The following is a 26,009-nucleotide window of genomic DNA, read 5'->3' as shown; positions in this document are numbered from 1 at the left end:
GGGACAGTCATAAATATAGTGTAGAGCTGTATCGATTGTACTTCAAATGAGGCAAAGATTGCTGCAGTTAGTTCTAGAATTAGTAGTGAATCTACAGAGGCAGCTGTAGAATCAACTGTGATTTGTCAGGAATTGAATTATATGATAGTTAAGTGAAAATTACTCATATTTAAAAGATTCTAGTTCTTCCCTAACATTCAGGAATGTGATGGAATGCTGATAGTTGTTCCAGTCATGCTGCCAATAGTACATCAGGTCATTCCATAGTAGGCTCTTTAATGTACAATTACTTAATTTGTTATAAGATAGGAAAAGATTTATCCATAGAAGCAGATCATTGGCACACTCGTTTCCTGGCATGCCTTAGTGTGCATGTGTCCATGTTACAAAATACTCATTGATGGATGGCTGTGTGGCACTATAAAAATTTGCTGTGGGTGGGTGTTGGCTTCTCTTCTGTAATAGAGCCATTATAAATTTGCTGTCATTAATAATAATCATACTGATGTTCTTGAAGCTCTCATAGCACCACTGTATGGCAGACTGAATTGCAAACAGTTCTGCTTGGAATGCTGAGCAGTATTCTCCTAGGCAAAACTGTTGCTGGATGATCTCACTGTTATTTTAATAAGCAACAAAGCTGCACCCAACTTTATCATTGGTCTTGGATCAATCAGTGTAAATAGCAAGAGAGGTCTGCACATTCTGATCGAAGTGTATCCTTAAATGTTCAGAAGGATGGCAGTGGTATACACCACTTTCCCAGGTCTGATGCCCGAATGGATCCGCTGTGGGTGGAGATGTCATTTTCCCATTTAATATTTGAAGTCTTAAAGTGAAGTTCAACAATCTTGTCAATTGGTGGTTTTCTACTGATGTCTTGCATTCCGGTTAGTACAATAAGCCTTAGTGATAAGTAGTAAGGCCTTCCTCTGGACTGAGATTAGCATTCTTTTGAGGTGTTTTACTAGCAACCTTTCCCAAGCTTCCCAAGGCATAAGTGATGATGGATATAAAAATCATGTTGTATATGGTACTTATTGCATCTGCATTTAGACTACATTTGTTTTTGACAAACGTAGTGAATATGCTATGGAAGATACAACCCATGTGATCCGTAATATAATTGATGTGACTACTCCAGTTAAAAGTATTGTCAAGGACCACACCTAGATACCTGATAGTCTTTCTGATTTTTACAGTTTGTCCATTCATTTTGATAGATGGTACTCTTGCATAAACGTTCTTATGTTTCAGTTTATTAAAAAGGATATTGATCTTGTTTGGGTTAAGTAATGATTTGTGTTGCCGGCCCCATTTATAAATTTTGTCTGGTATACTGTTGTTTTGTTTTCAAGGTCAACCCTAGACTTCCCCCAATCAAAAGCATGACATCGTCTATATAGGCCACTGTGCAATTCTCACCAAAGTTGCAGTTGAGAAATGTGTCAAATGTTTCATAGGAGGGGCAGCAGACTGAATCCTGTGGGGCACTGAGTTACAGCTTTCCGGTAAGTATAATCACCATATTGGAGGATAGCTATTCTGTTATGGAGAAAGTCTCTAATTAAGTAGAATAGGTTAGCAGTCGATGACCCTGAGCTGATAGATGATTAGTGGCCACCAGGTACTGTCAAAACCTTAGAAATGTCAAGGCTAATACCCAGGACATACTTATTTTGCTCTAGAAGATCTTGTGTGTAATTGACCACATTATGAATGGCATCAGAAGTGGTTCCCTGATGTCTGAAACCAAGTTGTGCATTGCTGATACGATCATCAGACTCCATATGCCAAGTTACCCTTATGCAGGTCCACAGACTTCCTCAATCAATCACTTGCCATGGTCTTACAGAAGGACCCAACCCCCATCTGTGTTAAGGAAGACAAAGAAATAACTGCCGTTCTTTCAAGATGTTTGGACCCCCTTTCCAACATTGCATGCCCCAGACTTTTCTTTGAGGCTAAAACACACAAAGAGGGCTGGCCGTTGAAACCATTGGTCAACAAGAGGTCCCATCCCACCTACTTCCTCAAAAAAGCACTTGCTAAGCTGCTTGGTGGGCTTCTTCCCTCCTCCTCCCAAGTCACATCCTTGTCTGTCACAGCTAACATTATCCACTATGCTAGATGGTGTGTCCCCTGATACGTACACCTTCTACAAAATGGATGTTGTCACATTATATCCTTCAGTACCACATTTCGAGGCAGTGATGCATGCCAACACCTTACTTATCAAGGAGGACTTCACTCTGCAGCAAGATTTAGAGATTTGGGAAGCCTTACTCTTCATCACAGAACACAATTACTTCCACTTCAATGGGAGGATATACCTGCAAAAACAGGGTGTACCAATGGGCTCACCGCTGTCCGCTATAATAGCAGAATTGGTCATGAGACATCTTGAACACAGGGCCTTTAGATTCCCTCTCACAATTGCTTACCCTTTGATATACTTGAGGTACTGTACGTGGATGACATTCTTCTAGCATGGCATGGTATGGAGGACTCCTTTCTGATATTAGAACGTCACCCGATGAGGGTATACTCGTCTATCACCTTCACTTGGGAAAAAGAGTTTGGGGGAAAAATTGCATTTTTAGACTTGGACATCTCCAAGTCCCAGGGAGGTTTGGCTTTCTGCATATACCACAAATTTGGTAGTGTTCTCCCAATTATCCTTGCCACGACCTTTCAGTCACAACAGTATGTTAACACAGCCATATCCCCTTTGGTGCCTTCCACACAACATTTTACCAACTCTGAATTAGGGATCATTTGCACAGTGGTATGTGTGACAGGATATGGCTCCACCAAATACAACCATATCCTAAACAAAGTTAAAAGATCCCTTTTCCCAGCTTGGGTACCTTATGTAGCCCAAGAGACTGGACAGTAGTCTGTCCCTCTCTGCTATTTTGTGGATGCCTCACAGTCCAGATTTGCCATATTTTTAGGCAAAATGTCTTACTTTTAACCAACAACCCACTCTACTTTGAAGAGGCTTTTATGTAATGCCAGGGATGCGGTTTCAATCCTAGAAGAGTTGGGCATATATTCTATTCCCTTGGAAAACCCAATGTCTGGAGTACACACATACTATATAAAGGCAACCACCAGGATGCTACCCAGCCGTATATCAGAGCACCAACATTCTGTCTTAAGGGGCACCTGTGACACCGAACTATTCAAGATGGTTGTACAGCACCACACACCTTACTTTGAGACTGTTGGTGATACTCAGGTGCTGTGAGGAATGGAATTTGGTGTACATTTGGGTGGCCTTCTTTACCACACTGCTATCATCTTGCAACTATCCCACCCTTGAGTTGCCCAGGATTTGGATCAGTCTATATAAATAGTTAATCACCTGCATTAGCTCAGTCTCTATACCCCTGCCTTTCTGCACAGTAATGTGCATGCATGTCTGTGTTTTAATAAGTTAACCTATTGCCTCATATCACAAAACTCTAAGTATTTACTCTGCTTTGCCAAATGGTACTACAGAGTACAAAGAGACTGTATATTAATTACAGGCAGTCGTACACCCAGTAATCACTGAGGTATTAGAACATTTAAAATCAGACCAAGTTATATGCTTGGGCTTTTGCAGTGCAATCCAATGGGGACCAGCCTTCCTCATGTTCCTTGCTCTAGAGTCCAATTCCCTAACGCTGATATACAGTTTTGTACAGCTTTAAGCTGTTTGATACACACTTAACCAAGAACCGAGTGATGCTTAACTTGTCAGGCTGTGGGACCCTTTCCCAAACAGCCCACCCAGCATATAGCTGAGCTATAAGTCTAAAGACCTCTTTATAATGTTATGTCAAATTATTCTAGTCTCCTGAGCATTGCGCTTCTGTTGCAGGCCAGGTAGGTTCTAGCCTAATCCTAGTTCTTAAATAGCCTTACCTACATAGGACATATATATTTGGTAGGGCCTCAAGGTCCCCACATTTACTTTAAACAGATGAAGTGGATTTAAGTTAGCCCTGCCCAGTTTAGATACCGAGCATTAGATCATAGATCTACTGTTGTATGATAAAATCCATCCAATAAACCAAGGATGGGCAACCTTTTTCTATGTAAGGGTTGCATTTCAAAACTTTTGAACTGACACAGGCTTGCATACAAGAGAAAAGAGGGGGAAAAACGTTGGTAAATCACAATTCATATATAATTATAAATTAATATAGGTATACTTAATGTAGCTTATGTCACTGATCTAAACATAATATATCGGAAATACTCACTTACTCAGACTCAGCTTCTTAATGAATATACTAGAAACGTTTAATACACCTTATTGCTGAGAACAACTATTTATTAACTAAAACAAACGTTTTCGGCCCAATTTATGGGCCATCTTCAGGTTACGGTTGTTCGACTCTAATGCAAAATCGAACACATTCAAAATTAAACCAAATTAGAACATACGTTTAAATTAAACTAATAGAACAAGCATATCACAAAATAATAATTAACAAAAATCAAATAACATGAAAAATGAAAATAAAAATAAAATAAAAATAAAAATACTGTGACTGGCCGTAAATCTTAAGGAACAATTCCTTATGCATTAACTCAGATACCTACTGAGTCACGGCAGACGTATTTTTACGTGTGTTACGTCTTACTATGTATTTCCAGGATGACGGCAACCTCGTCGCATCCTTATAATTTAAACATCTGTCAGCCAAACTCGCTCTGTAGATTTCGCATTTCTCAGTTATGGATGACAGCGTTGGCGAGCGTACTTCTGCAAGAAATGTCTCTTCCCGATTATGAAGCAAATAGCGAGACATAAAAACACCAGTATAATATGCAAAAGGCCCCCACAGTGTATAGGTTGATTAGAAATGACAAAGAAAGAATTGATGATAAAGAGCAGGCAGGAGTATATGCAATTCCCTACAAAAATGACCAGTTGGGAATCGATAAGGACTACGTAGGTGTCACTAATAGAAACCTTGGAGTGAGGATAAAGGAGCACCGGTACGATGTTGCAAAAAACAGGTGTGCAACAGCATTATCCAAAATGGCGCAAGCGGATGGTTCAGTGGTTGAATGGGAGGATGCCAAAATTCTTGCAAAAGTACGCTTGCCAACACTGTCATCCATAACTGAGAAATGCGAAATCTACAGAACGAGTTTGGCTGACAGATGTTTAACCCTTTTCCGGCCAGGGTACCGATCTATTGTTACCCTAATTGTTTCGCAAAACGGCCAGGGTACCGATTCATCGTTACCCTGATAAAAATCGATTTTTATAAAATTTATCGACAACAGATGTCAGCACTTAACGGTATCGTCTTGTTTATCGTCTGTTTCACATATTTTTGTCCAGGTGGTGTTTTGTCGACTTAAAAAATTTTAATTATCGATGGTTTTTCCTTAATTTTTCATTTTCTGATTATTTTTTATTTTATTTTTAGCATATTCATGCAATAATATTACTATAATAAGTTCATTAATGCTATAATAAGTTTACTCAGCTATAATATGTTAATGCATCATAAATATTCAAGTTATTACCTTCAGTTCTGATATTTTATATATTTTTTTAATTTTTAATTATTTTTTAAATCTAAAATATCCAAAAATGTTACATCTATTGCTACTGGTAATCATATGTTTATTACGAAAATAAATAATCTTGTTTGATATAAAATGAATAAAGTATATTAGTTTATTATATTAGTTGAAAGCAGAATAAAGTTCAGATTTTAACAAATGTTTCATATAATGTGCGATAATTTCACAACGAATAAATGTACATGCATAAATGTTATATCGAATCGTACAGAACAATATTGTACGTCGTATTGGCTCAGTGACAATAAGAATAAAGTAACCAGGCAATGTTAATTTTGACGAATAGTAACAAATTTACAAGTCTAAATGTCAGTTATCATATATTATTTTTTTTTTCTCATAAATTTTTCAAACAAACTTTATTGAAATATGTCGTATTTAAAACTAACTATATTGATAAATATATGTGATTTTTTTCATATGAATAAAATAATAATTTAATTTTTAGTGAATTTTTAAAATAATAATGCCTGATTCACCTATTTTGACCTTGGCCGTTTTACAAAATAAGGGGGCGTGGCAAACGGCAGGCTAAGGGTTAAATTATAAGGATGCAACGGGGTTGTCGTCATCCTGGAAATACATAGTAAGACGTAACACACGTAAAAATACGTCTACCGTGACTCAGTAGGTATCTGAGTTAATGAATAAGGAATTGTTCCTTAAGATTTACGGCCAGTCACAGTATTTTATTTTTATTTTATTTTTATTTTTATATTTATTTTCATTTTTCATGTTATTTGATTTTTGTTAATTATTATTTTGTGATATGCTTGTTCTATTAGTTTAATTTAAACGTATGTTCTAATTTGGTTTAATTTTGAACGTGTTCGATTTTGCATTAGAGTCGAACAACTGTAACCTGAAGATGGCCCATAAATTGGGCCGAAAACGTTTGTTTTAGTTAATAAATAGTTGTTCTCAGCAATAAGGTGTATTGGATGTTTCTAGTATATCGGAAATATTTGGTTAAATATTAGTCACTGCTAGTTTTAAATTAGTTTCGTTGTGTCTGTTAGCCGGTTTCTTGTTTTAATTTTTACTAAATTCATTGTAAAAACACTATTCACAAACATAAAGTTGTAGAAAATAAAGTTTGAATTTTTGCTGCATACTTCCTTAAGCTGGAAAATTGATATATTTATTCATATTTTATAATTCACACAGGCTGCAAAAAAATATTACTGCGGGCCGCAGGTTGCCCATCCCTACAATAAACAAAACATTGATAAATATATCACACTAATGTATATCGTTAGGAATTTAAAAAGGAAATTCATATTTGTATACACTAATATCATTGGGAATTTAAAATTTAAAAAGGAAATTTGAAATAAAATTAGAATGCATTGGAAATGGAATAGAATGGGGATTGCACCAGAAAAGGTTTTCTCTGGAACTCCACCTGAAGAAGTTCCTAGGGTGGACCAAAAACATTTGTGATAAGTTACAAAATAACTGCAAAGCATTATAAGGTTAGTGTGAGATATTTACTGTCCTACGGTCTGTCAATTCCTTTTCACTTCGAGCCAACTTCAGTCAATTACCGACAATAGTTGGACAAGAGTGGACCATGGCTAGTTCTCTCAGGTAAGAGGGGCAGCTGGCACTCAGACAGGAGTGGTTTGTCTCCAGCTGCCAACCAAACTTACTGTTCGCTTTGCAACAGTTGCTGCATTTCAGCAATGTCATTTTGCACGTTTTGAGGGAGTGTGCCATTGGATAGTGGCTACAAAGATATAATATATAACTGTACATTATCTGTGTATATGAAATGGAACTTCAGAAATTGTGTGAGGACTGTATATGAAATCTGTGCATAGACTATACAATCTGACAAATCTTACAATCTATCTTATATTTTATTGTTTGTTTACTAATCATTCAAACTCTGAAACTGTACAAATGTTATAATAATATAAAATTTTGTCGGGAAAAATCTGTGACCGCACCAATAAATTGTGAATTCCTGCAAAGCATGGCGAAGCAGGATGTTGAAGTAAAGTAGAGCGCCCAAAACACCTGAGGCTGACAGGCACCAGGAATGAAGGATTGCTCTATTAAGTGTGGTAGTGGCTACAAGTATATGCCCTTGCCCTGCAATCGTGTGCGATATCCTCAAACTCGTTGCACCGAGTCAAGGCAAGATATTCCCAGACCCAGTTCCTGGTCCACTCAACATAGACCTTGCCCCTTTCAAGGAGTCTCTTGAATAGGGGAGCCATTACCTCACAGATCTAATTGAGGAGGCCCCTTTCCCTTTAAGTGAGAACTTGGGCTACAGGTCATTGACCTTCATGCCCAAATCATTGTGGACAGAGATGACCTTTGCCAGTTTGTTTTTACTGATATCCTCTTGGAGAGGTGTGTCAAACTTATGTAAACAATGGGCCATTTAATGTGATGGATAACATCACGAGGGCCAAATCACATTTACAAATTTTCTTGAAATTATATTTTAAAGTGAGAATGCAGGAATATAGATAAAGCAATTAAAACACACAAATAATAATATATACATAATCTTGAATTTTTATCAATCATGTTTTTTTTTTGTTTGGACAGATTCTTTAACACCATACAATGTCAATTGCTTTTCCCTCTTCAGGATTTTTCGGAAGTAATCAATAACATTGTTGTCATAGAGATCTAAATCTTCCCACAGCTGGTTATCTAGTAAATAACACCAACATGCCTTTATAATTAAACCAGCAAATAAATTTTTAGAGATCCCCAAGCCTATTATCCTGAACCTGGTTTGGATGTCATTCTAAGATCGTTATTATGACATCCTCTCACTTATTTGAAAGATTTTTAATGGTAGATGTAAATTATGGATGAAATTGTTTACAACTTGTCACAATTTTGCATAATTTTAGGGACATCTTCTGTGTCTCCCTGAATGTGGGAGGGACACAGCTTTTGCCAAGCAGAATTTAACTGTCATTGAATGACTTCTGACTATGCCAGTGGTTCTCAAAGTGTGCACTGCGGCTTCCTCACAGGGTCACCACGAAATGTTATAAAATTTTTATAATGTTAGAATTTGAGATAGGGTGCCTTGGGAAAATCTGCATTTAGCAAGGGAGCCTAGAATCAACATAGTTGGGAACTACTAGACTACACTTTTTGAATGAGTCTTCTGACCATGCTTTTTTAACAAGTCTTCTGATAGCTTCAAGAATATCAAATTTTTCTTTCCAAAACATTTTTAATATCATCGTTGAGGAGAACTGGCATGCTTCAAAACACCTTGAATTCTATATCCTCGTGATGAATGTAGAGTTTCTTTCTTCACTTCTCCGAAATTTCTTTAGCTATCTGTTGAATGATTGTCATACTAGGTACCGTCTTTTCATTTTCCTTTCTTTTATCCAAATTAAAAGCAATCTGTCCATTTTTTCATGGATTTCACATCTTTATTGCTCAGATGTGATTTTCATTTCTTCTTTAGATGCTTGATTATATCTTTCTTAGTTAGATTGTGTTTTCTGTAGACCTGTCTAGCGACATCAGACATCTTCTGCCCACTCTCTACTTTGGCTTTTATCGCTTGCTTGGTTTCTATGGTGAGCACAGTTCTTGAAACTCCACTCTTTTTAGACTCCATAATAATATCAGTTTCTTTTTTAAATAACAAATTTAGAAAAGCGCTTACAAAAATTCAGAGAACAGAAATCAACTAGTGCACAAAAACATTTGAATGTAAGGCTCAAACAGAATTTGAAGTTTGGCGTTAAAACATTAAAGAATATTTGATGGGACAGTTAAACTCTCACCTTTCGAAAATAAAAACTGACACAAAACTTAACAAGTGCACCACAGTCTTGCAAAGACTATAAAAAATACTTTTTATCAATAAACAACTTCTTACATAAATACTGGAATGCATACAATTAACACTCAAGAGCCTTAAAAATCCAGTAATAACATATTTAATAGAAAACAAATGCTTTCGACCGTACTCCAGTCTTCTTCAGGTTTTTAAATCAGTGAGATTCGAACATGTGAATGCAACGAACAAAAAATTACAAAGTATTTTTAAAAAACACATGGAACAACACGCGCACATTGATTTTAAACATATGGAACACTCCAGGCACATGTAGAAAACAGTTAAAACCATTGATTTAAATATATAAAATAAATAAATATATAGAAAAAGGATGGGGGAGTGTGGTTGCTAACTGCTCATGTAGGTGTTGCTCGTTTCTTCATAGCAGTACTTCCATGCGTTGAACACATTAATGGCATCATTCACGTTACTACAATTGGCATGTAATCCAGCTTTGTAAATTTCCAATGTTTCCAGGTTTTGAAGGTGTTTAACCTGGTGAGACAGCCTGATCAGTTTGGCATCATGGAGGTCCGCTTGTTTGTTGGGGTCTGTGGCATAGGCGGATAGGGAGTTGTGGAATCTATCTGGGAAGTTGTGGATTCTATCAAAGATTTTTCTGCAGGATGTATGTACTGTATTTTTTTAATACGGCAGTCTTTGAAGCATATCAACTGTGCAAAAAGAGGGATAGATATACTCAATTAATGTTCACAGTAAATAAAATGCTGTTTTATTATGTCGATATTCCACACCATAAGAAATGTGAGGGTCAGGGAATTTGAACAAAGTTGATCAGGGAAAGTCAGAGAATTCAAAACAAAAATTTGAGTAGGAACACTGTACATACATACAAAAACGGAGTGTGCCCACGGGCAGCCCCTCTCGGGATTTATGCAAGTTAGTGATCCGGCAGCTCGAGCAAAAAGTCATACCACTGTTCATCTCGAATATTCTGGTATACAAGAGGTATGTTGATGACCTCTTTATTCTATGGAAAGCAAAACCAAATGTAAATCATTTCATGAGTTCCATGAATGATAACCCCTATTGTTCTTCATCATGTTTGTTTGTATATTTTGTTTGCAATACAGGATGTCAATAATTTGTAGAGTGTTGGAAGACATGTAATTGGTCTGTATTGTATGGGGTCTGTGGTATTGTTGTTTCTAGGTTTCATGTAGGTGAAGAAATTTTTATATGTCTTATGGATTGATGTTGATGTGTGTTAAATGTTTAGCTAGTTTCTGATGCAGTGATCTAAACGTTGTCTACACCAGATGTCTTCCAGTTGTGTGTTCTGATAACAGATTATTATTATTATTAATATTATTGTTATTATTGTAACCAGTTGACAAGTTGCTAAAAGAAACTTTATTTTTAGCAACTTGCCAACTGGTAACATCTGTTTGTTATGGGTGGATGTATCTGTCTAGCTCACAATATATATTTAACTTTGAATTGCAAATTAATTTAAATTTTTAATTACATGCTATTTTATAATTTCATTCTGTATAAAATTTACAATGTTATTTTGGCTTCTTATCAAATTAGGAATTATTTTTGCAATAGCTGACAGTAATTTGAAAACTCAGGTAGTAACAATAATAGAACAGAAATGTGGTTATTGTTGTTTTGTATTTAATTGACATATTTGGAGGAGAAAAAACTGTAAATAACGAATGTTGTATGAAATCCAGCAGTATTGCTTTTTCTAGTATTATACAGTAGATATATTGTGTACACAACCTAATTAGTTCTTGGAATAAGGTGGCCATACATCCTGGTTTGTTTGGGACATTCTAGACTTGTTTTTCATCTTCAAAAAATATAATAAAATTTTAAATAGAATCGTTTTACAGGTCAATATATAAATACTTTTTAAAAATATATAAGTTTAGTCATTTTTAGACTTATTTTTCACTCAAACTCTCCCTGTTTGATGATAAACCAAGCAGATGTTTTATCCTAGAAAATTAAGTGACCATTCATAAAGAGAGCCATTCTATATTTCACTGGCTTGGTGTTAAAATTGCAATTACATTTTTGGAAAAAACAGTTTACACCAGCAAGCCTCAAATGTCCTGTCAGTGTAAACCTTATTTCCAATCTCCAGTAGCTCATTTTGACCAACACATTTTATCATCAACATTCAAACTGGTTCAATGTTTATAAACTTTTGAAAGCTCAACTAGAATTAATAGACTTGACTGCAAATTAGTTTTATTAAATCTTACTTAAAGAATAGAGTTTTTAGAATTTTCACAAATTTCTACTAGAAGAGAATTTTAAGTCTTAAGAAGTTTTTGCTTTTACCTTTTGAATGTTTTTGAAAATGAAATATGTAAAATTGAAATAAATATTAAACATCACTATATAATGAATATCTAAAGGAGATTTTAATATTGGGTACCACAAAATTTAGTGGCAAATTTTGCATTGATTTTTGTCCACTGTTACACAGAAATGAAAAAAAAATCAATTTTCAAATATATCTTTCATACCTCTTGTTTAGATTTCATTATACAAACTTGTCCCACCCATCTTGGAAAATGATTAGAGACTTGTGATGTATATTATATAGGAAGAAGCAACTGGGACAGACTGAGGAAAACATGATACTTAAAAATACTTTTCACATAATTCCTGTAAATATTGGTAATAAAATTTTACGACTGTACACTCCATCACAAAAGTTTTTATGGCTGCTTGTTACATTGCACCACTTTAAATTTGTGTAAAATTTTAAGTATAAACTGATAAATGTATATTTATTTCTTGAAAAATTATAACATCTTATTATGGTAAATATACAAGTAATTGAGGAGGACCAGAACAAAACCTGCATTTCCACTGTAAACTATTTCTTGTGAAAAAATATAAACTTATATCTCAGATTTTATAATATGTAGTATTACAGTAGAATCTCGTTTTAACAGATTGCTTGGGCCATCAAAAATCATCTATTGTTCCAAGAATCTGCCATATCAAGAACAATTAATTTTCTGCACACCCAGGAAAAATATCTATTATCTAATCCTTTAAATGTAAGAAATACCTACACTTGAAATTATTCAGTTCCTTGAGATCTCGAGCCTCTATTCTATAGAAATCTAATTCAATAGGTACAAGATCTTATATTATGCCATATGTATATATGATAAAGTTGACAGAAACTGTATATATTCTAAGCACAAAAAGAGGCAAATTACGTATGCTCATTAGCATTTCACTTGACTTCGTGATCTGTTAAAAAAATCTTGTCTATCTTGGTTTGTTAAGATGCCACTTTTCTGCCTATTGAATACAAAAACTACTTGATATGAGCAATGTATAGTCTGGTATAGTCTGTTCATTTATGCTGATACTTGTCAAGAAGGTCTTCGTGACTTGAAAAGACTCAATGGTCCTGCTAAATTTCAGCATTACACTTGGATGCCAGTTCAAATGTTGTGCCAGAATTTAGTGAGGCCATCAAGTCTAGATGACTCCTCCTGAATCATATTAGCCCACTGACTCTGTTTGTATAATTCTGTAGTTGTACATATCCCAGATATAGGCTAAGAAGTATATCATCAAACTCTATAAATTTCCAGAAACACCCAAATACAGGTGTCCCTCATATAACATACTAGTTACATTCTGAAAAAGTGCCGTGTTATGCAAATTGTGCTATACAGAACAAAGGACTAATGCAAAACATAGAGTTCAGTTCTAGAAGTTAGCAAAAGTATACTGTTCTTTTTTGTTACTAAGAGAAATATGTTTATTAAAGCAATCAATAATTTATTTCCAATCAATAATTAATTCATAATCACAATTAAAATTACTTGTGTTGAGTACTGAGATTCTGCTGTATTTCATTTGTCATTTTACAAATGATTGCTTACCTACAGTTAAAAAAAAGAGTTCAATAGCACTTATCTCAAAATGTTTAAATAAACTTTACTAAATACAAAGATTAATGTATAAAAACCAAACAGTGACAGCATTAAATGCTAAAGTCTGCAAGCAACAACAATGACATCTGGTTGACAGGAAAACTAGGTCAAGGAAGAAAAACAATTTTAATATCAGTTTTCATTACAGTAAACCTGATGAAAGAAAGGCATGAAATAATTTGAAAATTTCAATATTCTAAAATTCATGAGCAAATTTGAGACGACACGCTAGCTTATTTGAATAAAAAAAATATTGAATGACAAAGTTTACACTTAACAATTGTGAAATTCTGTATGGAGGATTTCCAAAACTGTTCGAGCAAAACTGGAAGTCATGTTGTATGGGGGATATCCCCAATTTTTAAACCATTTTAGAGTAAAACCATGTTGTAAAAGTATTGTGTTGTACGAGGGATACTTGTATTAACTAAACTTTAAAAAAATGCAAAATTCATAACACATGGGCTACAAAAAGTTTATTATTCCAAATTATGGATTCTCTGAAAGGAGGTAAAATTACATTGATTTGGCAGGACTGGGAAAATCCATTGTTGTGCAATCTGTTAAAACAAGATTCTACTGTATTACAAATTAACATATCACAGACTATGTTTTGATGAGATTTGGGTATATGTAGATTTTACCAAATGTGACACAATCCAATAAAAAATAAACATTTCCTGAAAATGAAAATGTAATGTTTTGTTCTGGTCATCCTCAATTATAATTTTCTATGTAAGTTAAAAATTACTTTTGCTTCTATTTAAATGAAAATGATTGTTTTAGAAATCAAGAAAAAAATAAAGACGAAGGCCTGAGTACAGAACATTCCGCAACATTAGAGAGGTTGCGTCGAAACCAACGCCAAGATTACCTCAGAGGTTCCGTTTCCGGCTCCGTACAAGCCACCGATCGACTAATGAAAGAGCTTCGAGAAGTGTATCGGTCAGAAAGTTTCAAGAAAGGTGAGGGAAAGTGTTTCAAACTGCATTATTATTGTTTCAGTTTTGTTAATTATTGTATCTGTTTCCTGCTCACAATTTATATTTTTTAACTTTAATATTTTCCATGTTTTTAACTAACAATAAAATTTATCTATCAAAATTAAAATTAGACAACTTTATTAGAAACTTTAAGCTGTATTTCTTTCCAATTATAATATATATTTTTATGCTGAATTAAAATGCAATGAAATTTTATTTGTAATATAATAAAGGTGATTTTTTAATGGCATCATTTATGCATTTTAGGTGTATTTAGTGTCGAATTAGTTAATGATAGTTTATACGAATGGAACGTAAAACTGATCACAGTGGATCCAGACAGCCCTCTTCATAATGACCTGATTTTATTGAAAGAAAAAGAGGGAAAGGACCATCTTCTTCTCAACATTCTTTTTAAGGTAATTTGCTTTGACTTTGTATGGATATTTAGGCCTGTTTACAGACAGTTTGCACATATTCCAAAATTTGTGTGTAAAGATTATATTGGTCAATTTGAATATCATTTTGCATTTTTGCTTCATTAATAGTTTTCTTTTTAATTTGTTGTGAAACCGTGTTGTATTATTCTAGAAGTGTTGAACATGAGATCATGTTAGTAACAATCACATGGCTTTTTCCACCTATATTTAGTTGATGAATCTTACCTTTTATCCTTGTGATGTGTTCGGTGCAATAACAATAACCTTCATTATAGAAATGGTTAATACCACCAGAAAGAGGAAAATTTGCATACCTCAACCAGCCTTATGAGCACCAAACACATCACAAGGATGAAAGGTGAGATTCATCAACTAAATAAAAATGGAAAAAGCCATGTGATTGTTACTAACATGATCTTGTGTTCAACACTTCTAGTCTTTCTTTTAATAACTCAGAATACAGTAAATCCCACATAAACTTGAATATCATGGTACTGAATTTTGTTTTTGTTTCGAACAGGCTTTAGTTTTTTTGGTTAATGTTACCTTAGGTAGCCAAGATGGCGGCTCGTCTCTAATTCCAGCAAGGAAACAGTGGGACGCATGTTCTAACCTAACCTAACCTAACCTAACCTATTCTAATAAATTACCATAATTATTAGCAACCAAATTATTAGAATAGGTTAGGTTAGGTTAGGTTAGAACGTGCGTCCCACTGTTTTTTTGCTGGAATTAGAGACGAGCCGCCATCTTGGCTATCTAAGGTAACATTAACCGTTTTTTTTTTTTTTAAATCTGTAATTACATTCAATAAATGTCACATGGCTATGTTCATTTTTTATAGTAAAATCATTTTTAAAATCCATCTTAAAAACAAAGCCTTAAATATATTTCACTAACCTTATGAAGCTTTGCAAAATTAAAATTATCATGAACATTTTCTGTTCCCTTAGGACCTTCTTCAAGTGATAATTTCACAGTGATAATTTAAATTTTGCAAAGCTTCATAAGGTTAGTGAAATATAAAATCATTTTTAAACATGTAAAAAATATTACTACTAGGTTTGTTACAAAATAATCTGAAGTGATGACAACTAAACATGGGTGTGTTCTAATACAGTTTAGAATTATTCAGAACTATTCAATTGCAAAATATTTTCACTGTTTCTGAGAACTAGAACTACATGTTTGTATACTTCTTGGATGTGATTGTTATGAATTCTCAGTGACATTTGCAGCTTTATGCAACGACAGAGATATATTTGAATTGAACGAAAAATCCGGGGTCTATGAAATTCCACTGAAGCAACTCTGTCAGGTGATGAAACTAACTACATAGGGGCCATGGCCAGAATATTAAATTCTCGTATTATAGAACATCAGGAGGATATTAGAAACAGTAGACCATCAATGGAATTAGCAAAAAAAAGTGTTTGACCAAAATTATCAATCAATATGGGCCCAAACAAAACTACTCAAATGGTGCAACAATCAGAAAGAATTGTTTATTTGGGAGAATCTCTACATAACAGCAATAACACTGTGCAACACCCCAATCCTTGAAATTCCACAATTATGGGTAACATTATTCAAACAATTCAACCTACAATTTTAGTTCCGGCATCGCTATGTAAATATATAATCTCTCTATTCACCGGAACTTGTAATAATAAAAGAAACCCTTCTAACCTTTTTTACCCGGTGTGGTTCTATTTTTAGAATCGCTTCGTTCTATTTACAGATTAGCAAACGTTTTCACAGCCCCTCCTGGGCTCTTCTTCAGGCTTCGTCGAATAGGCCGTTAACATTCGAAAATATTCAATTTAAATTTCTTTCCGGAATATTATCACGTGCGGCAGCTGGATATTTGTACTGCGCATGCTCGATGCTCCTCTCCTTTAAACGCTGTTTTCTAGGACAACCTGCCATGCGCTCGATAGGATCATTTCGTCCTTATGATTAACGCAGGTGTTACGTAATCCAGCCTTAAATATCTCTATGGCTTCTAGCCATTTCAATTGCTGTGGGTTATAGCTGGGTATAAATGATTTTTGCCGCATGCAGGTCCGAAGCGATTCTAAAAATAGAACCACACCGGGTAAAAAAGGTTAGAAGGGTTTCTTTTATTATTACAAGTTCCGGTGAATAGAGAGATTATATATTTACATAGCGATGCCGGCTAATGAATATCGAAAACTAATGATAAGCCTAACGAAGGCAAGGGCCAAACTAGAATTTCTTCATAAATGTAAACGGAGTGGGGTGTTTCCCATGTCCATTTATCGTATACATCTTCCACCCGGAAATGAACAACTCCTCAATAAAGTACGATGGATGTGCTTAAATAGGGCCATTAAAAGCACTAGGAAATCACTATATTCCTACCTGGCAAGGCTTATAGCAACAGAAGATGCGTTATTTGCACAAAACCCAAGATCCTTGACTGTCGAAAATGCCAAATTATCCAAAATCCAGCAAAGATTGAGCAGTAATCTGAGACAAAAATACGATAGGAAGATAAACTGGATATTCAAGTTTCAGATTCCCATTGAATCAAAAATTAATAAATGTCCATTTGTGATTTGGGACGATATTCAGGTTCCTGACTTTGCCAAGCATGTGTTATCATTTGGACCTTCATACGCGCCTAAACCTCCACTGAACCGAGCAGCCGTATCTTACATCCCGGACTTAGAGATTCTCTTGAAAGGGCTCACGGAGAACCAAAAAGAGTACTATAGATGGATGGCGGCGTTTAAAATAAGAAAATCCAAAGAAACGAAAGAGGTTTATCATTTCCAAGAACAACTAAGGCGAACCATAAGATGGATAAAACGCAACAACATCACTATGGCTAGAGCTGACAAGGATAAACTGTTAGTACTGATGAAGCGGGATACGTATGAAAAAGGCTTAGAAGAATACATTAGCATGACTCGATGTACGGAAGTGCAAGGGGTTTATATAGATAAATTACAATCGCGGGTCAAACGTTTTGCGAACACAAGCCTGGCCAAGAGAATGAAAATGGGAAATATAATAGTTGATGCTCCAGAAATACCGCGGTTATTTGCATTTGCAAAAACACACAAAAAAGCACAGCAACTGAGACCAGTGGTGGACAAGACTAAGGCCCCCACACGTATCTTAGAATCTTTTACTCATAACTTGCTCATCCCGCACCTGGAAGGATACCAGTTCAATATAACCAACCCAGCAGAACTTATAGAAAAATTGAAGAAGATAGCAAAACCAGCTTATGCTACGGTCTTAGACTTCAGATCGTTGTTTCCGTCGATAGAACTACCACCATGTTTTTGCGAACTAAGGGACTTTCTGTTTTCGATAGTTGAGGACAACACAATGCACCAACATATTCTCGAACTAGCCCATTTGTTATGTTACGGCTCTCTTTTCCAATTTAAAGGGATCACGTACATGCAAGGCAAAGGAGTCCCGATGGGCAGCCCGCTCTCGGGTGATTTGTGCGAAATGGTAATTAGGAGATTGGAAAACAATATCCTACCGCGATTCTTGCCCAGCATCTTGTTGTACAAACGTTACATAGATGACATTATTATATTTTGGAAAGTAGAACCGGACATAAAATTATTCCTCGAAGCCATAAACAGTAATCCGTACGGGCTAACATTAGAGGTGGAGCAGCACGACTCATCGAGGGTGCACTTCTTGGATATTGATATCAACTTTGAAGGAGCTAATATACTTACATCAGTATACCGAAAGCCTAGCACGTTCCACACATATATTCCTAGAAATTCATATGATCCTTTTCAATACAAAATAGCTGCCTTCCGAGCATTAGTGAGAAGGGCTCATACGCACTCCTCTACAAAAAAAGCGCTCGAAACGGAGCTCAATCATATCCAAAATATTGCTATAAGCCATGGATACAGCAAAACGCTCATTGAAAAGTTGTCTAGAAGACATGAGAACTCCCAAAAGGAAAATAAGCAAACAGCACAACCATTGAATATCACACAGGAGGAAAATGAAAGGATACCTATCACATACAATCCAGTGCTGAAATCCATTTACAAAACCGTGGCCAACCGTCAAGGAATTAACATCGTGTACAGAAGATGTCAGACTCTCTTCAGAATATTAAGCAACAGTAAAGACCCACCAAACCCCGACAGGCTTCCGGGAGTATATATGATACCACTAGAAGATCACAGGTGCGATAGACAATTAACATACATTGGTTCCACGAAACGTGCGTTAAAAGTGAGATTAAAGGAGCACGAGTCAGACATACACCACGGTAGATACACCACGGCCCTGGCGACGTACGCGTCGGAAGAGGAGATAACGGCGGACCTGCATGCGGCAAAAATCATTATACCCAGCTATAACCCACAGCAATTGAAATGGCTAGAAGCCATAGAGATATTTAAGGCTGGATTACGTAACACCTGCGTTAATCATAAGGACGAAATGATCCTATCGAGCGCATGGCAGGTTGTCCTAGAAAACAGCGTTTAAAGGAGAGGAGCATCGAGCATGCGCAGTACAAATATCCAGCTGCCGCACGTGATAATATTCCGGAAAGAAATTTAAATTGAATATTTTCGAATGTTAACGGCCTATTCGACGAAGCCTGAAGAAGAGCCCAGGAGGGGCTGTGAAAACGTTTGCTAATCTGTAAATAGAACGAAGCGATTCTAAAAATAGAACCACACCGGGTAAAAAAGGTTAGAAGGGTTTCTTTTAATTTTAGTTCCTTTTTTAAATTCCTACTATTAGTTCACACTCTCCCTATATATATTTATTTATATATCTTGTTCAAATTTTCAATCGTTAATAAAATACTTTTTATTCATCCACTCGAGTTCAAATACATTTTTTTAAACTTGATGACACTTGATGTTAATACAGTTTTTTTTAATATTAATTCATTAATTAATTAAATTTAAACTGTGACGCCCGTCAGCAATATGTCAATTCGGACCGATAGAGGGCGCGAGGAGAAAAAAAGCGAACTTTGTAATTATTTAATAAAAAGTAACTAAAATAGAATTTTTCTTTAATTATTATGCCTTTGTGTCCTTTATCATAGCTTAAATTTATCTTTATATACTAGCACATTTATCAATTAACAGGACTTATTATACTGGAAAATTATGGATGCAGATATTTAGTCTTACAGATCAGAAATAATATTTTTTATTTAGTTCACCTGAACACATACACTTTAAGCTTGTGTTTCGGACTTGTTTGTCCCTCCTCAGCAGGCATTCAAAATTAATTATAGAAAGTGCTTTTTGAATGCCTGCTGAGGAAGGGACAAACAAGTCCGAAACACAAGCTTAAAGTGTATGTGTTCAGGTGAACTAAATAAAAAATATTATTTCTGATCTGTAAGACTAAATATCTGCATCCATAATTTTCCAGTATAATAAGTCCTGTTAATTGATAAATGTACTAGTATACAAAGATAAATTTAAAATTTTTCTTTGTTCACCTAAGTAGGAATTGACTTAAAAAAAAATTTTTTTTTTTTATATTACTTGTTAAAGTTTATTTTGGTAATGCCATAACACTTAAGTGTTATTATGATATATACAAGAGTTGGCATAAAGAGCAAGTTATTTTATTATTTCTTGGTTCTTCTCTCACTGCTGTTTGGACATTAACACGTACTGCTTTTACTCTACCCTAGTGATTCTTGATCATGTTACATAGTAAGTGACAAGATTGAGTTGCACTAGTCATAACCAAATGTGATGATGGAACCAAGAAAATGACATTTACAAGGGAGATGAAAAGGAGGGATGAATATATAGTTTAATCATGTTTCATGACAACTGTTGTCTGGATGAGATTTATTTATTTGTCCATGAGTAGTATTGTAATTTTCTGTAGTATTTGGGTTGGATTACCTTATTTTTAATTTCATCCCTTTTTGCCTTGGACAGGTTTATGTCTTATAATAAGATCCAGCAAGAAAGCCACCTAGCAAAGGGCACATTTCAGTTTAGACAGGTTTTTTTACTGTACAGTAATTTATTGAGTTTAAAATATTTGAACAAAAGAAAACTTTGTAATGAACAGAATGTTATACACTTTGCTAACTCATTTTTTAAAAATGATTTTTATTTTACACTAATTTCATTATCTTCATTAATTTCATGGAAATTCTCACATTAATTTGCAGGAGACTTATCCATTCGAACCACCCTTCATTCGTGTGGTACACCCAATGATATCGGGTGGATATGTCCTGGGAGGAGGTGCAATTTGTATGGAACTGCTGACAAAACAGGTAAGATCTGACCACTTGATTGCATGGAGATGATAAATTTGGGTTTTAATCAAACAATTGGCTTTGCAGGGTTGGAGTAGTGCTTACACTGTAGAAGCCATCATCTTACAAATAGCTGCCACACTGGTTAAAGGAAAGGCTCGTATTCAGTTTGGCGGTAATAAGGTACACAGAAAGAATGTAATTTTTTTTATTTAACTTTGAATAGTTTTTAAGAAATTAATCTGTAAATTGATTTCATCCGTCCAAACATAAATCAGTTTTTGTACTTAATGGAGAAAATTGAAAATTGAGGTTTAAAAAATTTGGTTTTTTTAATAATTTAAAAAGTTTGTTTTTAAATTATTCTGACAAATCATTTGTTATGGTTTGATATAGACAAGATTTTTAAGGGGAAAGTGAATGCCGCAGGATAAAGACACTACTGGAAAATAAAACCGTGTAATTGTTATTTATTTCTAGCAAGTTTAGTTGCAAGCATAAAATAAAATAATAAATCCTGGAGCCAGAAAGCAAAATACTCATTTGTTGTTATTAAATAATCTGTGGGAAAGTGATGAAATTAGTGGAAAAGCCAATCTCTCTGACTTTTGAAGCATTTGGTGATCTTGCCAAATTTCCATTTTGTGATTTTTTTTTTTTTTTTTTTTTTTTTTTTTTTTTTTTTTTACCATGAGATATTTTATTAATAAATTAATCCCCATAATGCAATGTACTGTACAATCACATACTCTGATGCTGGCCCTCCATTTAGTATGATTTTGAGATGATTCAGTTACCTTTGAGTACTTTGCTAACATAGTGGAACAATATATATTTTTGCATGGAGATTCTGTGTCTGCCAATTGGCATGCTGCAACTGTAATTTCAAATGTATAAGAAATCGTATTTTTACTGATCATTTTTAGCACTACATACAGCGTTGTGTGGAAATTTTGAAAAGCTGCAAAAAAAATAGCAAATATTAGATTAAAAAATTTAAAACAAAATTAAATTTGAAAATATAAAACTATTTTCAGTTGACAGTTTTGCCGCCGTTTAAGAAAATTCCAGTAATTCACTGCAAATCACCTTTCATTTCACATAAAAGTGTGTAGGCACATAGGACAGCAATTGCATGGATTTAAACTGTGATCACACTTTGCAGTTTCCAGCCATGCAGGTAACTGCAACTGCAATAGCCATTTCTAATAACCAGTAAAGCCCTCTGAAAATCTGTGCAATTGCAACCACAACTAGAAACAAAAAGTATGTTCTACTTGTGCAGATTGCAAACACACATCCAATTGGCAAATACCTTTTGCTTTATGTTAGGTCACACAGTGGCAACTTTGTAAATAGTTTGACATGGCAGAAAGTGAGAGATTTAGTACAGGTTTTATAGAATCACGCTTATTTGGGCTCATGAATGTTTGTGAGATTTTAATTCTTTATTTTATTGAAGAAAAGATAAAATAGTGCAGTCTTGACATTGATTGTAAGTACAGTAGAGCGTCGAAAATTGGAATCAATTGGGGACTGGGGGTGTTCAGATTAGTCATTTGTTCCCATTACCAACTTTGTACGAAAAAATATATTAACCTGTCCGATGTTCAGATTTTTCTCCCTTGCGTGTCGCTTCGTGTTGAATTTTCGTCGATTTTAAGCCGAACGAAAATTTTTATAATAATAATTGAGGCTATCGTATCGTTAAAAATTATTTCTGCATTTTGTACAAACAAAATAAATATATTGAAGAATATAAAAAACATGAAAATTATACTTTAGAAGTAAATCTAGTATCAAAAACGTTCGATTCAGCACGACACAGTCCGACTGAAAATCGTTCCGATTAACGACTCTATACTGTACTATTTTTAGATTTCTGGATATAAAATGTCAGTTGTTTGTAGTGACGACAGTATTATTTCAAATGTAGCTAAAGTATTATCATTTGCCAGTGACATTCCTTTACATTAAAAAAAGGTTAATCATTTTGCCTGCTATCTTCTATTTGTTTATTATAAGGTCACATGTTCTAAGTTGCAGCATCAACAATGAACAATGTGATCAAGACAAGACACATGCAACTCACACTTGCAATTGCACTTTCCTGCATAGCTGGAAATGGATAGTTGTAACCTCTGCTTAAGTGGAATCAGCATGATAGTATTGCAAAGGTACAAATGAAGATATGGCCAGAAAAATAATAGTTTAGCCAAAGAAAAACAGGAAAATTACTATTTAGTAAGCCACGTCTAGGCTCAGAAGGATGACAGCATAGAAGCTCAGCTTACCAGAGCCAAGAATGGGAAGAGAATCCTTAAAATACATAAAAATTGCCATGGAGGACATCCAACCAGAAATCTGGAAGGGAAAATGTTGGGTCATTCAGCTTTGGCCACTGGCCATCTAGCCATGAGAGACAACTGTCGTTAAATTTTCAGGTGTTTTCTGATCTGGGAAATAAAAATGTAGGTTTTGCTATCAAAACCGATTGATTGGCAAGTTAAAAGCCCAATAAGAGAAATATGGCTGACTACAAGATGTGTCTGCATCAGTCATGCCCCAAACACCTAGTAAGTGGCAGGTTCTGAAGAACTATAAATGTTGGACAGTTTCCAGTTTTGACAGCTACTTAGGCTAGAGTTGATGTAATTCATTAATAAAATGAAAAGGGGAATTTGGCCATTTTACTGAAGGCAGGGGAAACTGAAGGAGAGATTGCCTTTTTACATTGTTTTGTGGCCTTTCCCACCTGTCGTATAAAGATTTGCTGGTGTGGGAAGAGCGTGGTTGGAAAGGCCAAGGACGGATGAAGTCAGTTTATTTTAAAAGTAGCCGCGGTCATTTTTTAATAGAACGTCACCTGTCAAATTGTTTAAATTAATATGGCAGAATTTCTTACTTTTGTGCCAACAGAAATGCAGCAGTAGCCTTCTCCAGGAAAGTCCATCACCCCAAATTAAAAGTAACTGGCACAGAAAGGTGTTCAATGGGGTTGATTGTTTCTGGGCTTTCCCACCCCATCTGGTTAGTGGAACTGCTGGGGTAAGTCATCCCGGATTCAACCAACCAAATGCCAGTCTGGTTTTATTTTGTTTGTGTTCATCTGGCTTCCTGGTAGTTATCAGTGGGTTTTCTCATCCTGCCTCCCCTTAGTTAAATCCACTGTCATGTGTCCCTTTATTTACTTTAGGGTCTCCTTTCCCATCCAAGTACACAATGCATTTTTGCTGTAGGGTCCAGTCCTTACTGTTACTCAATGGACTGGTGTTTTCTGTTCATTGGAGTCAACTATTTCTTCCTCATCCTTGGCAGCAGAATGTGGCCTGGTGCCAGGGGCAACACTGACAGAAAAGTTTAACTCAGGATGAGCAAACATCACTAAAACTCAATAAATTATAAAACTACGAACCAACCAATGACATATAGCATTAGTTGGTTTGTAGTAACACAGGATGATTGAAACAGAAGCCTTTATAGAAAATAGAACAGGGGCGAGGCAAAAGAAAAATCTGGGTGATAATGGAGGATGCTTGCCCAATGCTAAAGTAGTTTGAAAGTAGAATCAACCAGGGCTTTCCTCCAGCTGCAGATGGGAGAGCTGTCAAACCATCCCATTAGACCAGGCCTGCCCAACTCAAATTGTTTCATGGGCCACTTTGATCACATGTAATATTACAGTGGGCCACAATTTAGGCAAACATGCCTTTTAAAAAGTAAAAAGTAAAATACAAAATGAATAAGATTTTATTGTTATACCAAGCGTTCGTACTCGCACTTGCACATTATAACAATGACACATGCAAATTTTCATTTATTTAATTGTTTTGGTATACACATAACGAGCAACAAAAGTTTTAATAGATATATAATATCACTTAATGGGCCACACAATTTAACGTGACGGGCCGCGGGTTGGCCAGGCCTGCATTAGACCTTTCCATCATTTCCAGGAAATAGAAGGCAACATCTATTAATAGGAAAGAAGACATTTCTGTAAGCATAGGCCCATACTTCTGTTTTCGTGATGGAAAACCTGGGTAGGCGGGAAGTGGAGGTTTAAACTGGGGTTTTAAGTAGTATTTTGGGCATCTTACAGGTGGAAGGGTGCGATTCAGGGAGAATATTTAACGCGAGAAAAATCCTCAGTGCGAGCGCGGTTGGAGACTAACCAGTCTTTGTTTTTCAGGGGCAGTACAGCCTAGCCAGGGCCCAGCAGTCCTTTAAGTCCTTAGTTCAGATCCATGAAAAAAACGGTGGGTGACATCAGCCTGGACTCTACACTGGCACTCTGGGTTCCCACTAGTCTAATCCACTTTTCTTTTCGTAGGTTGGTTCACTCCTCCGAAAGAAGACGGTTGATCCAGTTGCACGTGTACAGACTCTCTCCATCCTCCACACCCGTTTTAGCGCTAGCCATTTTCGTTCTTCCCCTCTTTTGTACCGCGGTCGGAGACACCACCCTTTCTGGCAGCGGACGCGGCCAGAAAGGAAAAGACGCGTAGATTTGTACGGTCAAGGGGGAAGTCGGGCTTCGAGAGATAATAAAGTTCTGGCGTGGAACGGAAGCCTCCCCGGAAAACTGTAATTACGGCGGAGACCGCCCAATAAAGACGCATCCTTCGACCTTGCCCTTCCTTTTCACTTCGCGCCTGGACCTTCCTGGTTCGGGACTCTGGACACCACAGGGTGGGCATTGGGGCAGCAGCTAAAGAAGGCCGACTTCAGTGATGCTTTTTTGGAGTTTGACTGAATTTTTTCTCCGCTCCTTAGCTCATTTTGTGCATCGTTTTTGGTGGCCAATGGGAGCTGGCAGGAAGAGAGACAAACATAAACTGGGTACTAGGTAATGCCAACCAATTTAGAAGGTGGTGGCGAGAGGCAGAAAGGTTGAATGGACCTAAGTTGGGCCAAAATGTTAATATTCTCATCTGGTCATTA

At 35.6% G+C, this 26,009-nt stretch overlaps 1 protein-coding gene across 2 annotated transcripts in view; it reads left to right on the top strand.

The window, feature by feature from the left end:
- Positions 1–25,694, top strand: part of LOC136981683 (ubiquitin-conjugating enzyme E2 Q2) — a 94,149-nt gene extending 68,455 nt beyond the window's left edge. Inside the window, exons 6-11 of one of the 2 annotated variants that reach the window (XM_067278025.1) lie at positions 14,161–14,339; positions 14,625–14,776; positions 20,976–21,083; positions 21,153–21,248; positions 25,258–25,324; positions 25,399–25,694. In XM_067278025.1, the coding sequence (XP_067134126.1) occupies positions 14,161–14,339; positions 14,625–14,776; positions 20,976–21,083; positions 21,153–21,248; positions 25,258–25,324; positions 25,399–25,430 (634 nt within the window). In that variant the 3' untranslated portion in view covers positions 25,431–25,694. Of the gene's footprint in view, positions 1–14,160; positions 14,340–14,624; positions 14,777–20,975; positions 21,084–21,152; positions 21,264–25,257; positions 25,325–25,398 lie in introns of both variants that reach the window. The other variant, XM_067278024.1, reaches the window with a different exon arrangement.
- Positions 25,695–26,009: the final 315 nt, after the last annotated feature.

This window comes from Centruroides vittatus, unplaced genomic scaffold, assembly GCF_030686945.1.
Source record: "Centruroides vittatus isolate TY-2023 unplaced genomic scaffold, ASM3068694v2 contig_787, whole genome shotgun sequence".
Lineage (NCBI taxonomy): Eukaryota > Metazoa > Arthropoda > Arachnida > Scorpiones > Buthidae > Centruroides > Centruroides vittatus.
This window is presented reverse-complemented; position numbering and strand designations above follow the sequence as displayed.